This window comes from Amphiura filiformis, chromosome 17, assembly GCF_039555335.1.
Source record: "Amphiura filiformis chromosome 17, Afil_fr2py, whole genome shotgun sequence".
Classification (NCBI taxonomy): Eukaryota; Metazoa; Echinodermata; class Ophiuroidea; order Amphilepidida; family Amphiuridae; genus Amphiura; species Amphiura filiformis.
In genome coordinates this window covers 24597762-24613357 of record NC_092644.1, presented here as the reverse complement: position 1 = coordinate 24613357, position 15596 = coordinate 24597762, and the positions used below count along the sequence as shown (strand labels likewise).

Below are 15596 nucleotides of genomic sequence, written 5' to 3'. Positions count from 1 at the left end.
GTTGGCTCAAGGTTAGCCGAGAGTTTATTAAAACGCTTGATTTCAGAGGGGCGTAAGTTCATAACAGAAACAGACATGCAGAAAATGAACAAGCGTACCGGGACGTAGGCCTACTTACAATAGAATATCGATCCACGGTCAAGACATGAAAAGGCTATGAAACTTGACTTAGCTCGTGCCCGGAGCTCGTGAGTCGCGGGGGGTCATGAGGGGCGGCATGCCGGGGAGGCACAAACCGTTTTCGGCAATTTTCATAAGGTTTTTATAAATTTTGAAATTGATTGGGGGCACTTCGTCAAGCTACGCCCTGGAAAATGTGTTGATGTTGAATGTATAGCCTTGATATCTTTGCCGGGTATCTTTGATAAAACCAATGCTGCTATTCCCCTGATTACAATGTAATAGGGTACAACAATAACATCAACAACAATATCAACAAGCCATTATTTGCAAATCGAATTTGGGGAGAATATCAACAAGACAGACTTAGCAGGCCTACAAATTTCTGAATTATAAAAGGTGAAAAACAATCAATCACGATTCACTGCAGTCAGCGAATCAATCAAATAAAACTAAAAAGAAAGGAGCAAGAAAGAATAAAGAAATAGTGAAAAGAGAAAGAAAGAGAGAGAAAGAAAAAGAACGAAAAAGAAAGAAAGAAATGAAAAAATAAGAAATGAAAAAAAAGAAAGGGAGAAAGAAAAGAGGAAAGAAAGGAAGTAAAAATTGGAAAAGAGAAAAAAAAGAAAACTCAGCCACACGGGGACTCGAACCCACAAATATGGTTCATAACAGATTCCCAGTCCAACGCTCAATCCACTCGGCCATACATCAGCTTACGCAATTGACTGTTCTCGAAGCAGGTATATAACTATAATTGGATGCAATTACGTGATTACAATCGCGTCCGCACAATGGCTCTTAGAATAAACACGCATGTCGGCGCTCAAATTTTGAACGAACTGATGGAGGAAAAACCTCGTTTTTTGCAATACTAGCTTCAATTTGGAGTGAAAATCAAATGGGATAGCAATTGGCAGAATGTTGAGAAATAATGTAGGTATTCAGATGTCTAAATTAACGTCCCGTAATCAAGATATCGACAATTTCACAAAACAGTTTTTTCTCAGGCAAGATTCTCGAAAATGTTCCCCAAAAACGGGCTTTTAAAATTTAATCGGTACTGTATTTGGTTCTTCCCCATGGCAACATTATTGCTTTAATCGATTTGTAGTACAATACAAAAAAGAAGAAAACAATAACTCGGCGTGGTTTTATACGAGGCGCACATTTGAAAAAAACGTCATGGAACGTGTTTTTGATCTTGTGAACATGGTGCGAAAAACGGCTTTAAACGAAGGATTTTCACATTTATTCTAAAAATTTGTATAAATACACAAGCAAAATGTTATACTACATCCAATGCACCAACATTTCACTTGCTGCGATATTTGATTACTGAGAAAACTCTGTTTTAGAGAACAACTTTATACGTCTTTTATACGTTTTTATACGTTTCTTTGAAGATCAAGTTCATTGGTGAAGGAGCAGATGTGAGAAAATCAGTGAAATTTGTTTGAACATCAGGAATTTTACTGGGCACTGGGCCTGATTGGGGCACAAGCCGTTTTTTCTGCAATGTTCCTGTTGGATTTACTAAATATTTAAATCGATTGGGGGATGCCCCAATGACGCTACGCCACCGTCTAACAAAGGCAGTTGTGTCAAAACAAACGATCATTATGATTAAAACCCATTTAACCAATTAAAGACATAGGTCTAACTGAAAGCAATCTTGCTTTGTGGTTGTGCTTTTATTTTTGAATTACTTGAATTACATTACTTGAATTATTCATCAAGCTAAAGAAGTAGTTTATTGTTATTGCTAATGATTTCAGATAAAAGCCAGGATACAATTTAACATGCTGTGCAAATGATTAAAATGACCGAAAATCAAAGACCTAAAAAGCCCCAATTGCCGGACTCGATGAGGACTCGGCTGGACTTGAGTCCTTGGGGTTCGAGTCCGAGTTCGAGTCCGAGTCTTTAGCTTCCGAGTCCGAGTCCTTGAAAAAAGGACTCGAGTCCGAGTCCAGGACCCGAGTTCTCCAGCACTGGTGACCGATCGTCCAGAAAACACTATGGCAAGTCCCGGTGAAAAGTACAAGGTGTTTTTAATCCTCGGCTGGATTTTGGTTTTAAATGGCAAGGATGGGCTTCTCTAAAGGTGTTCTAGTTTCCAGAATGTTGCCCATGCTAGTGCTTTTCTTCTCCACTACTAGAGATCATCTTGGAACCCAAGTATGTGACATTGTTGATGGTACAACCAGAGTTTGCTGTCTTAGGTGCACTGATGACAAGACCCAAATCTGCTGCTGCAGTTGAAGTTGTGACTGAGCCCGGGCTATGGAAGATTCCAACAGGGCAATATCGTCAGCGAAATCTAGGTCATTCAGCATCCTAGCAGGATACCTCTTTGACCGACGTGATTAGGTAATAAAATATTCCAGTGTCAAAATCAAGAAATGGATTTCTTCAGAAGATAGTCTACCAGGACAATGAACAGGAATGGCACCAACACATCACCCTGACGCACTCCAGTTGTTACTTGGAAAGGCTCGGAGATACTTCCATCTACCATGACGGTAGTCCGTGATGCGCAGCACTGGCTACACGACGGACCTGTTGATGGAGTCAAAGGCTTTTTGAAGTCCACAAAACGGAAATTGGTACTCCATGAAGCCTTCCATGATCCTCCTCAAGGTGTATTTGTAACACGGCTGCTTCCTGATCTAAAGCCAAGGTAGTTGCTTCTTAATATAAGGATCAATGTGATATCGAAACCTTGTTGTACACTTGTGCAGCAATAGATATAAGGGAAATACCATGGTAGTTTGTCATGAGTGAGATGTCGCCTTTCTTTGGTAGAGGAATGATTACATTCTGTAGCCCATTTATGTAGCGGCCGGGGGTGGGGTCCTTCGAAATTTTGTGTACCGGGATGTGCTACGCAGACTTTCGGATGCTGAAAAGGCACCCATGTTTGCCCTAATTATACGCTTTTTGGCGTATAGTAAGAAAATTGTACAAAAAGGAGAAAAGGGCAGCATATAGTGGCGTATTTATACTTTTACGAAAAAGTGTTTCACATTTATTAGTGGCGTATCTTGATCACATGCATGATCACGATACGTCGCTATATGGTATACTTCTTTCGTAAAAAGTGTATCACATAGTGGCGTATCGTGAACACATGATCACGATACGCTACTATATGATGGACCTTTTTGAAAACTGTATCACATAGTGGCGTTTAAGTACGCCACTACGTGGTGCACCTTTTTCCTATGTTTACGGCATGTTTCCGTTTCACATACTGACGTACGTATAACTTTGGAATCATTTTTACCCATTTAAAAGCTATTTGTAAATATAGTACAAGAAGGCGCTTTGAACACTTGGGAACAGTTTTTATACAGTGAATTCGAAATCAGTGCAAAGCACAACAACACAAGCTTGTTACAAATCAGCTTTTTTTAAACTCGTTTTTCTCCGAAATGCACTTTACAGTTTTCCTTACGATACGCCACTAACGTGATGAACCCGACGACCTATCAGAAATGGGAGCATGAGGTGTCATCCATGCTCAATAGCTCCAGTTGAAACTCCTCCTTTGTATATCAGGGTCTTGCAACTTCTTCCAGTGGAATTTGGTCTCTTGCAAGGTTTTCATTTGCTTGTTCGCAGACTGGTAGCTAGATGGACGCTCACAATACGATGATCGGAGTCCGCTTCTACTGTGTTGTATGTTTGACTTTTGCGGAGAGATTTACCCACTTGCTGTTTATTAGAATGTGATCTAACTAAGCATGGGTTGATGATCCAGCTAGATCCACTCCAGAAATGGTTCATGAGTTATTGGGGGAATCTCATTTGGGCCGGTCTGTGAGATTGTATTCATGGCAAGTGTTGACCAGACGCTTACCATTGTCATTGGTTGAGTCACGGTAGCAGTATGGACCAATGACCCAAGGATGGGAAAGATGACTATCTGTTCCAATTCTGGTATTAAAATCGCAGAGGATGAAATAGATGTGGTGCCTTTTCATACCATACAGGTGGTCAGATAAGATAGAGATGAATATAATTCCTCCTTCAGTGGGTGATGATCGAGGGTTAATTATCATGGAATGTTATAGTACCCTCTCGGTAGAGTATATGAAATCGACGGAAAAACAAAGAAAAGCACAGTCTGGCAGCGCTGGTCCTTGCCTATGAGAGAACTAAAGACCAACAACCGTGTCCTGGGTCTAATCGCTCTGCACTCTCTTTTGTGTAAATGTCCCATCATATTGCACTCGGATAAACATGATAAAATGACAAAGGTAAGTCTATTTGCGTGTAATTTTCACGTTAATTCCAGACATTGCTGATTCGGGAAAACTGGACTTTCGGATCACGGCCTTGTTTTGTTCAGGGCTGTTTTTCTCCTCCTTCTCCGACATTTTCTGCTGCTGAAAGGTCAGACCGACGTCTTGAGATTTTCCGATAGACGCATATGCCAATTTGCTGCAGCGAGGGTGGCACATAACTTGACTGGAAACGTGTTACAACTTGCAAACCAACATAAACAGTCATTTGAAAGACCGTTTTCAGACAGAAATTCATCTTGATCACGTTGATTATAACCAAATTAGGGCCCCTTATTTATGCAAATTTTTGAGCGCTCCACGCGCAATTGTTAGCTATTGTTTCAGGACTGTAGGCGGCACTATTAAGGCGATTTTGTATCCTTGATTATCCCCGGACGCCACAACACTTATAGTCTAGTCAAAAATGTCTCCATATGAGTGGTTGCCTAATTTTTTGCTACAGTCAGTAATTTTTGGATATGTTGTACAATATACACCAGAGAAGCAAAAAAGTATTTGCCACATTTTTTATTTCATGTGGGCGGGGCCAAACCAGCCAATTTCAAAATGGCCGCCATTTTCCAGATTTTTTTACTACAGGGTGTCCCAAAAACAGAGGCCCCTCATTGCGTCCTCTTTTTCGCCTATTTCTGAAACGTTGATTAAATATATTTTGGTATGTAAAGAAATCTTTAATTGTTAGCTTTAATAAACCAAAACAATTATTTCAATCGGCTCACAACTTTGAAGTTATCAACAAAGGCAAGTGACTGGTATATCGATACGCTTGAGCGGACTGCATACAACCACTACACTGTTCATTATCTTTATTGTGTTGTGGCGGGAGTTTTAAAACCACAGGCCCTGAACAAAATATGATGCGTGCGCATACTGCCAGGCAAAAAACAATGGAAATTGTGATCTATTGCCTATTTTATTTACTTTGCAAATGATGTTCTTCATATCTACCCTGGCACTCTCTTCATTTTCAGCATTGAGTACGTAATACGGGATAGTGATATACACGTGAAGAATGCCATATGCTACACGACCGTTTGTACTTTATGTGAAGCGAAGGTAATGTATAATGAAAGACAAAGATAAAAACAATTTATCGCGTCTGATGTCACTGTCAATTACGATCCTTGATTGGTTTACACAGGTTAATCAGCGCGTAAAAGGAACACCGATCTATCTGGTGCTGATCGGAGAAGGCATTGTGGACATGGTGCCTTCGGTTAAGAAAGTATCCTACTATAAAGACCTAACTTTTTGTTTGCATGTCGAAAGGTGCAAAATTAACAATAAGGCGCCCGGTTATAAATCCGCGTTCCGCAAGTCATCATCACGACACTTGTAAACAAACCATGCTCGAATTTGATTGACAGATGACGTCAGACGCGATCAATTGTTTTTATCTTCGTCTTTCATTATAGTCATACCCAAAGTCTTATGTACATGTAGAAGGAAACTAAAACAAGACATTAGCAGACATGAATTGCGCTTATAAATGGTAAAGAGAGGTCATTTTAATCCAAACTAAATAAGAAAATGAAATTTATTTATCCGTTTGTTTTTGTTTATTATTTCACATGTCACCGTCACTGGCAATTTTGCGAGAAGTTTGTTTTTGTCGATGAGTAGAATATAATAATATTAAAAATGCGAATTCGTTTTATTCATTTCATAGGAATGTCAACTTTGTTCGAAATGTTTGTCAGACACTCAAAGAGAAATCTTAAAGTCAGTGCTTTGGGAGCATTTAAGACGAGGGGAAACAAGACTAGTGTACCCTTTTGCAAAAGTAAGTATCATAATATTAAAACGAAAACAGTGTGTAAATAGTCTAATAATATAAATAATGAATTTGGTAAAGGTCGAGATAATGTAGGTCTCAAAACGACCTACATGCTTTAGCAGCTTAGAACATTTGAATTACACTTGAAGAAATACTGTAGACGTTTTTACGGTATATAACAACATAAAATAATGGTTTTGATACGGACTTCGGTGTTTTACGGCAATCACTGGTAATTTTCCACTATTACTGGTAATAGTCCAATATCTATATGGAAAAATAATACAAAGGTGTTTTTATCATAATATCTGATGTACTGTACCATCTTGACATACGTTTCATATGAAAAGGTTTCTATACAAAAACGATTCTCTTATAAACCATCTACGCACAGTTTACACCTCGATACACTTGAGCACACATTTTCGTCCAAAAGCTCTCAAGCAACCAGTGAATTGTCTTCACACAGTCTTTGCGCTAGACATGCTAGAAATTTCCACACACGGAAAACAGCTAGCCCCTCTTTTGATGTTTACTGAAGTATGAAGAGTTTTGCCTTCAGCGCCTAAAATTGGGAAAGCTTACACGGTTGAGTGCATAGCATCGTAAGAGCTGTGGAGATTCTAGCTGGAAATTGGTCCTCTGTGATTGGTTTTTGTCGAAACATCAAGTGTTCCCTTTATCCAATCAGAATTTTTTATATCAAACGAAAGCTAACACTTCCCCCTAAGTACTCTTTTGGTCATTAGGTCAACAGATAACGCAATTCAATGTTATAGCAAGGCGAATGTAGTAAATCTGTTGAAAACTACCTATCCAAGCACATTTTTTGACCAAAATGTAGGTTTTAAAATTCAAAACCTCAAGTGTTCCTTACAATAGTTTTCAAATTTTATGTCATTAAATGAAAAAGCGCACTTATATTGTCCATATACTAGCGTCATTAGAATGAGCAATGGCTTATTCTCTTTAAATTGCAAATCTTGTGCAAAAAGTTACTATTTTCACCTGTTTTGTCATACGGTTGTAAATTCAATGAACTATGACTTTGCTTAAGAGCGCTTACAAATTAATATGTTTCCCACCCGTTTGTAGGATCAAATTACAGTTTATTCTATTTTGTTCCATATTCCTATAGACTGAACCTATGAAGCCTAATTACACCTCTCGGTCATCGAGGGCAAATACTATTGATGATGATGAACTTACGACGGAGTGGCTACGATTCAAGTGCAATACAGATATCCAATGGTGCAGTGTATAGTGCGAGACTAGACGTAAATCCGTAGGACTTGGATATTTATTTTTCCAGGAATGTGTTCAGATAGTGATGTGATTCAACAAAAATTATTGTATAAATTTTTCTCATGGGGTTAAAGGCTGGCTCACACTATGACGGCAGATAATAAACGAAAGGTGACGAACGTGAAAATCACAAAATGTTGGCGGCAGAGCGACGGCAAAAGCGGAAAAGCAAGATTCGCTGACGAGTGGGAACGACCATCAGCGACAATACGACGGCAAGGGACGAAAGGCTGCGGAAGGAAACGGAGACTAGCGACCAAAATCGGACGTTGTCTGGGCGGCGAGTGACGATGTCCCGCCGGAGCCCGACAACAAGCAACGAGGTCAGACGGCTGACAGCGGATTTGCTGGCGGCAAGGAACGGCAGCTGACGGTAGATTGCGGTGACGATGACGTGACTCAGCGGCCGACATCAAAGCCCGTGTGTGCGTTCCCACTCTTCACAACGTTCTGGCCATCCACTCAAAAATATTAATATCAATTATAATAATGATATATACATATCAGTGCGCCAGTATGCAGGCTGCCTATTTTTGAGCTCCTACTTTTTTCATTTGGTTTTACTGTTCTAGATATCGGATTTACACCAGATTGACACTGAGGGTCTCTGTTAATGTATAGTTTTCGGTGACTGAAAGTGCAATTACCTGACTTATCTCATTTTTGAGTGATTTTTATATTATTTCTGACTGTGTAACTGTATAATGATGCATGTGAATTCTGCAGACTTGTCATCATCTCTATGTACAGCCTTGCCTGAAATAAATCAATTGGATTTCTATTGACTCAACAATTGGATATTTATCTGAACCAAGGACCATGCTGTTCACTGTAGTTTTGTGTGTGGTAGCCTTGCTAGGCCCATGCATCAGTGACCACCATGGTTTTCTATTGTAATCTACTAGCACTAGTCATTTCTATGGACCTACTGTATTGAAACATTGCCGATTCCTGAAAACAAGAGTACCTTATTACTCTAATACATCCGCAACCTATCAAGAGGAGATCATACTCAAATCAGGTGATGTTTGTCCAAACCCCGGCCCTGAGCCTTCATATCATTTGGACTCTACACTAGTGGAAATTAAGGATGAGAATTCTTTCAAAACGATGAGAATTGGACAAAAGTATGAGAATTGAAAATTTTCTCATTTCTATGAAATTTTCTCATCCAAATGAATGAGAAATGTTAATTAACGTGTCAACTGTCACATTGTTTTAAATGAGGAATTCATTTCTATAAAACTTTCTCATCCAAATGAATGAGAAATACTAATTAACCTGTCAACAACCGGGATTCCAAATTACAGTGTGAATGCCCTTGTTTCAATTGGTCTACGAAATTGTTTGCATTTTTCCTCATTTGCACTAAATTTGGGCGTTACGGCTTGCATGCATTTTCCATGATTTCAACTTATTTTCTATTCCATATGATTTACCTCATTATGTTTTGTGCAATGAATTTGAGTAAATCAGTTCACCATGTTCTATACAAGTGGTTGAGTTTTACAGTGTATTATATTGATCTTCAGTTTATACCGCTTAACAGTCTTCAAATTTGTCTTCTTTTGAGAGTGCCATAATTTATGAGATTTTGATAAACTTGTTTGTTGCGTACTTTGCCCAATAGCATGTATTCATTATTCGATGTGATAACGCATTATTTTGTTGATCGTGGTTTTTTGTAAACATAGCCCTATTATCGGCACTCGATAATATACCAGTATCTGCATCAGCCATCTATATACATCGATAATTTCAAGATGTATTTGTCAATTCGTTTTATATTGCTATTTAGTTGTTTTCATCGATGGTCATGGTCAACCAGTTAAACGATTTTGCTTCATTTATATTTTCATAAAATGTTGGTATATTTAGTTTAAAATCATATGAATTACTGTCTCAGGTGCAAGACAAATTTTTACTGTGTTGATTTGCTCAGTTCCTTTAATTGATTGCTTAGACATGTTTTTAAAATTTTCATTTTGGTCGAGAGAAAAGGTGCTGCAAAAAAATAATTTTGCAGGTATATATATTGTTTGTTTGTGTAAATTTGTCTTATTATTTATCTTACTAGTTAGCTTAAATTACTTTCAAATGCTGAATGCACACATCTGTATTATTTGTTCCAAATATGTTAATGAAATTGATAACAACTAGATAATTACTGCATTGTATGTCATGGTTATGCTCACAATGATTGCATCCTTGTAAACAGGAATGAAATACCTTCAAATCGTTGGAGTTGTTCTGAATGTACCACAAGAATAGTTAATTTTCCTTTTAATCATTATAGTGATGATGATGATTTCACTGATGCTATTGAAGGATCAGATGCAGACTTTCATGTTAATGCTGAAAATATTCATTGTTATGATCACTTGTGTTTTAATCCTCTAAGAGATGATGATGATCTCAATTCAAATGAAAGCGAGCAAAACACAAACTGTAACAGCACTTATTTCACCTATGATAGCTTTAACAGTCATGTTAACAACTCGAGCTCAATCAGTGAAGGTACATCTGGTCTTTCAATTTTCCATCTTAATATAGACAGTATGAACAAGCATTTTGATGAACTGAAGTTATTGTTGCAATCCATCAACCAACAGTTCTCGATCATTGCCGTCACCGAAACTTACTTTAAATGTACACCACCTGATTATTTTCAGCTACCAGGTTACCAATTTGTGTATAAAAACAGAGTAGATAGACCGAAAGGTGGTGTTGGCATTTTTGTTCACAATGACATAAATTTCAAAATTAGATCTGACTTAAGGGGTACTACACCCATCACATTTTTTGCGGGTTTTTGCATTTTGTGAAGAAATGAGAAAAAAAATGGTCAAAGTGGTATGCAAAATTAAGGGGCAAATCTTCTCGTTCTATTGGTGGCATTGATATAAATGTAGCTTGCATGCTTTTAATGCTACAAGCCAAAGACAGGTACATCATGACCCCGTTACAAATTTGAGGATATCTACAATTTCAGAACTGCCACCGTGAATCCACTTACACACACATATTTATCATTAATGGCAGACTCTAAAAGTACCAAAATATTTTTTTGGGGGAAATGCATTAATTATGTACAGCTTTGAAAACACAAATATGCATCAATTTCATGTTATCAATGAAATTAAACTTATTTTTTTCCCCTTCCAGATGACAATGATATGCACAATTTGTGTTCGCAAGGCAGCATATTTATTTCAGGTTTGATAAGGTTGAAATTAAAGAACAGTCAATGCCTTGGTTTTCAGTATTAGGAGAATTTTTGCTCAGTTTTCTGAGGAAATACGGGAAGCTTACGAAATATGATTTATAATGCATTGTAATGTGAATCGCTATGTTCACAATGATAACAGTTCAATGGAACAGGCCCCTGCTTCACGTTTAGTAACAGTTTCGTCACTTACCTGTAGCGCATGCTGATATCCTTCCAATTAAAAAAAATCCTATATAAATCCACGAAAAAAGCATGAAATTCACTGCTTTCGCTTGCCGAACACTTCCGCCATTGATTTAAATGATTTTGGTCTTTTCTAGCGTTGGGCGATTCGATACCATTTTGGTATCGGCTATTTTCCGATAAAATACTTTTATTTTTATGGAAAGTAGGCCTATTGAAAACAAAAATAATCATTCGAAAATTGAAAACAAATATTAAAAAAACAAATCTTTCATTCTCTACATAAGCTTAGGAACCGGGGGGGCTTGAGGGGGCTCAATAATTTTGGTGCGGGGGCTGGACAGCCCCCCCCCCCCAATAATCCTAGGTGAACTTAAAAAGTTGTGATAAAATAGAGGGAAAGGGGGTCTTTGTGATCTATATTTTGCAAAATTTTCCGAATGCAAGGGGGGGGGAACCCCCCTCCCGCACCCCGGTCTGGCCCCACAAAATTTTGTTCAAGTTTCAGCCCCCCCCCTCATGTTGAAAATCTTCCTAAGCCTATGCACTAGCGACTTCAGGTAGCGAATAAATTGTGTGGTAGGCCTAGGGACCGTTCACACACAAACACTTGTTAGGGGGGCTGAAGCAAAAAATTTCACCCCCTTTACAGACCTCAAAAATTTCAGCCCCCCCCCTTTGGGTCAACCCCATAGAAAAGCATATAAACTCAATTTTCCCAGGGGAATTTATTTTGTGGTCATTATTTTAGCCCCCCCTTAGGAGGGTCAAAACTTTTCAGCCCCCCCATCCTTTGCATCCACCCCCTCATAACAAGTGTTTAATCATTCCAGTGGATTGTCTATGGGATATGCGCTCTAGCGGCACACCATGGCGGACATTGGTGGCGCATGTACATGATGAAACAAAATTTAAGATTTTGTCAAAACTACAGCCGGTCCGTATTTCAGGGTGTGTTTGTTATGTTATATTCATTACAATTAGGTAAAAATTTCGATTTTGAAAATGTTACTTTAAATAACAATTAATTGTTTTCCTAATGTAACGTCACAAAATAGCGATCTATCATTGACATTTAAAAGTGTATAGAAACTAGTTTACGCTAGGGATCTTCATTTCATACAATTTTTAACAACGCCCGAAGTTTTCGTGTTCTTGAGCATTGTAAAGTTGCAATGTTCGATTCCAAAATTGCAAATCTTTTACAAAATATTTTACAAACACCACGGTTATATGTTAAGAAAGATTTGAAACTATAGCCAATGTATTGGTTTTGTTTAATGTTTACAATTGATTTCAACACAAAAATTGTGTTAATAATGTTTAAAACTTAAATTGTCAACAGAAAGAGTCAGCTGATCATCGGGTTTTATGTTTTCTATTAACAAGAGTGGAAACAAAGGAACCCAAAGAATGTGCAAATTTATAAATTGACTTCGGCCAGCATCTTAAAATTTAAACTCTGAGTCAAGCTTTGTTAAAATTAAAAAGAAAGTTGTAACGTTGTTGCATCATGATCTTGTTGATTAAAAGTGGTGCTTGCTATACTGGTTTTATTATCACATGTGTTTGTGTTACGATTCGTAATCCCACGAAGAGTAAGTTAAGTTCGTTAATGTGGTAGGCCTATTATAGTACAGCCACACGTACCCCCATCCCCTCCCCCAACAAACACATTGACTCATTTTAGGCGCGGATGACTGGCGGGCCCGTCCCCTCCCAAAAAAGAGAAGAGAAGAGAAAGGGAAGAACGGAGAAAAAGAAGAGCATGTGAAAATTACCGCGGGTCCGCCGATGCACCCAAAGTCAGTATTAAGACGGACTCCATACCGACTTCATCGATTTATGCATGCTTTAGTAATTGCGAATCTCAAGTTTTGCAAATTGAGTTCCTGCCCTTACCGCAATTGATTCAAATAGTGTAAAAACGATGCACCAAATAGCTTCAATTGGACCTTCATTTTGCAAAATTTTAAACTTCTCAGGCGGGAACATCCCCATCAGACCTTCATTTTGCAAAATTTTTTAACTTCTCAGGCGGGAACATCCCCCTCAGACACCCCCTTTTGTAGTCGATAATCATTTTCGCTCTTCTTCCGACATTACCAAATTTAAGCCCTATGTTAACACAATTTATAGGCTTACAGGGAAAACTTGTCCACGGAAGGTTTCATGGACCGTCATTTAACAAATTTGCGGCTTTTTCAAACTAAAATTTTATACACTAATCACTGCTCAGTGCCAAAATGGTCCACAATCACTTCAATAAAGTTTTCATTTTGCACAAGTTTTTTACTTCTGAGGGGGCCACAGCCCCCTCAGACATCCCCTGTGTCGCGCAAGCGCGACGCGATGGCCATTTTTTTCAATGTTATTTTATTTTTTCTAAAAATTGCCCCCCCCTCTGGCTGCTCTAGATCGACAACTGATACAAAAAGCTGGTATCACCCATCCCTACACAGGATGACACAGATTACTCAACACACGACTTCTACTTTTACCACGGTCATTTCACACGCGTATGAATAGAAATTGTTTTGCGTAATTTTTAAATATTTTTAGAGCACGTTTTTTCAATATTTTGACAAGTTGACGTCGAATTTTCTATTCTATATTGTTTGGCAATAATGTATGTTGCCATAATAGTTTATCCAAAGTTGTAGTTTTGTGTTTTTGATCGCATTTTTTATTACGAATTCGAATTTTGTGAACGCCAACATGGTCAGGAGGATTCGCCAGAGTGCACATATGGGCCTTGAGTAACGCAAACTTTTAGACTAGAATCTACTCATTTGTCGCCATTTGAGGGACACGCTTGACCAACTTCAACGCAAACCTTATCACTCTTAGAAGTGCCAATATTGATTAAAAGCTATGAAAGTCAACATACTGAAGTGCGTACGCAAACATGCACCTGAAATCTCAATGGGATTACACGACCCTGGGAACTCGCGACTTTCCTTGCTGTTTATCTAGCATGACTATATTTACTTGGGATAGTATAATCATGGAGGTATATAAATAAATGGAGAATGATCGCCAGAATTCTAATCTCCTAAGTGGAGATTATCCCGTTACCTCTATTCAATGAGTCACCAAACTTGAATTGACCAGCCACTCCAGCCAAGCTATTGATCTCCACGATGGTTATGAGCCTCTACCATGGTTCATTGATTGTCACTCCCAAAATTTCCTCATAGGAATTGACCCTACATTGACCCGTACCGGAAGCCTTGTAAAAGAGACTGTATAATGACGTCAGCTAGTCAATCAGATGTTCAAAGTCACCAGTTTTGATAGCTTATAGTTTCAATGTATGATCGTGCGAAAACCCGAAAAAATTTGGATGTTCTGTTCTCAAGTTATGAAACTGTTTTCTACACTAGTTGTGCCGTAACTTGACAAATATACTTAGTTTTCATGTTCATATATTAAGCTTTTAAGGGGGTCTGAGGGAGTTCAAATATAGTGCAAATGAAAGCAAAACGTTTTTACCTTCCGATTGTGAAAAGATTATGTTGGGCCAATTTGGGCCATTTGAGTTACGAGCGGGCAAAATTTACCGGAAGTACTTCGGAATTCAAGCAAAAGTGATGATCAGACAATCTTTTCTAGAGCGAAATTGATAGGCCCTATACGGAATGTATAGGCCCTACAAACTTTGTTTAAACAGTTTCTCATAGTTTAGTGTATGATAACCGTGATTTGGGTTGAAGCTTCGGGTCAAATTGATTGAGTGCCATGACGGATATGTCATATTATTGCTTTTAAACTTTTAAATCTGTATTGTCATGAAATCGTATAGGCCGCCTAAATCATCATCATTAAACTTCTCATTTTATAATAAATAATTATCAGTACTTAGGCCTAAATGATTATATTAATATTATTAGGGGGCTACCATTTTCTTTGGAGGGAGGGGTTCCAAATATACGGGGGGGTCATAACTTTTTGGGGGAAAAAAGTCATAATTCAATTTTTCATGACCAAAATGTAGGAAGTCACAAGATGACAACAGATAAGGTGTTTCTTTTATCAAAAAGACTAATTTCTTGATGCAATTTAACTGAGACTAGTATACCTAAACCTAGGTATAGGCCTACTAGTCTCAGAATTTAAGCACTCAATTTTTGGCGAAAATGAGATTTTGATATCAAAATTTTATGAAACATGAGCACTTTCCAATAAGTATAAACTTCATTTTACCCCATTGAAATCAATGGCCAGTGAAACAGACTTCACAATGTAATCAGCTTAGCATAATCAATATAAACCTGAAAATGCCCATTCAACAATAATTGGTCATAACCAACGTAGTACAAAAGAGGCTTGGCTGGATCATTCTCCATTTATTTATATACCTCCATGGTATAATTGCATGTATTTATCCATCAATATGTAATTCATTCACTGACCACTTTAGCGTGGTATCGGTAATTGAAATAAAACGAGGTTTCATAGCCAAGTAAACAAACACCTTTCAGGTTTAACCTCTCATGTCATGTCGTTATAAGTATAAATGTTATCATCCTAATGTTTTTATAAATATTTTTATAATTTGTGATTAAGATGTATTTATGTAACTTGAGTTGAAGCGAATAATTTTATTACGCCTATCCCCAGCGCTTTCAAAAAGGGAAAAAAATAACAAAATAGGCCTAACTGATAA

General features: G+C 37.9%; 1 protein-coding gene across 1 annotated transcript in view; it reads left to right on the top strand.

Moving 5' to 3' along the window:
* Window positions 1-7964, top strand: part of LOC140138349 (probable tubulin polyglutamylase ttll-15) — a 34164-nt gene extending 26200 nt beyond the window's left edge. Inside the window, exons 10-12 of the mRNA XM_072160255.1 lie at window positions 5405-5489; window positions 6103-6216; window positions 7349-7964. Of these exons, the coding sequence (XP_072016356.1) occupies window positions 5405-5489; window positions 6103-6216; window positions 7349-7474 (325 nt within the window). The 3' untranslated portion in view covers window positions 7475-7964. The remainder of the gene's footprint in view (window positions 1-5404; window positions 5490-6102; window positions 6217-7348) is intronic.
* The last annotated feature ends 7632 nt before the right edge of the window (window positions 7965-15596 follow it).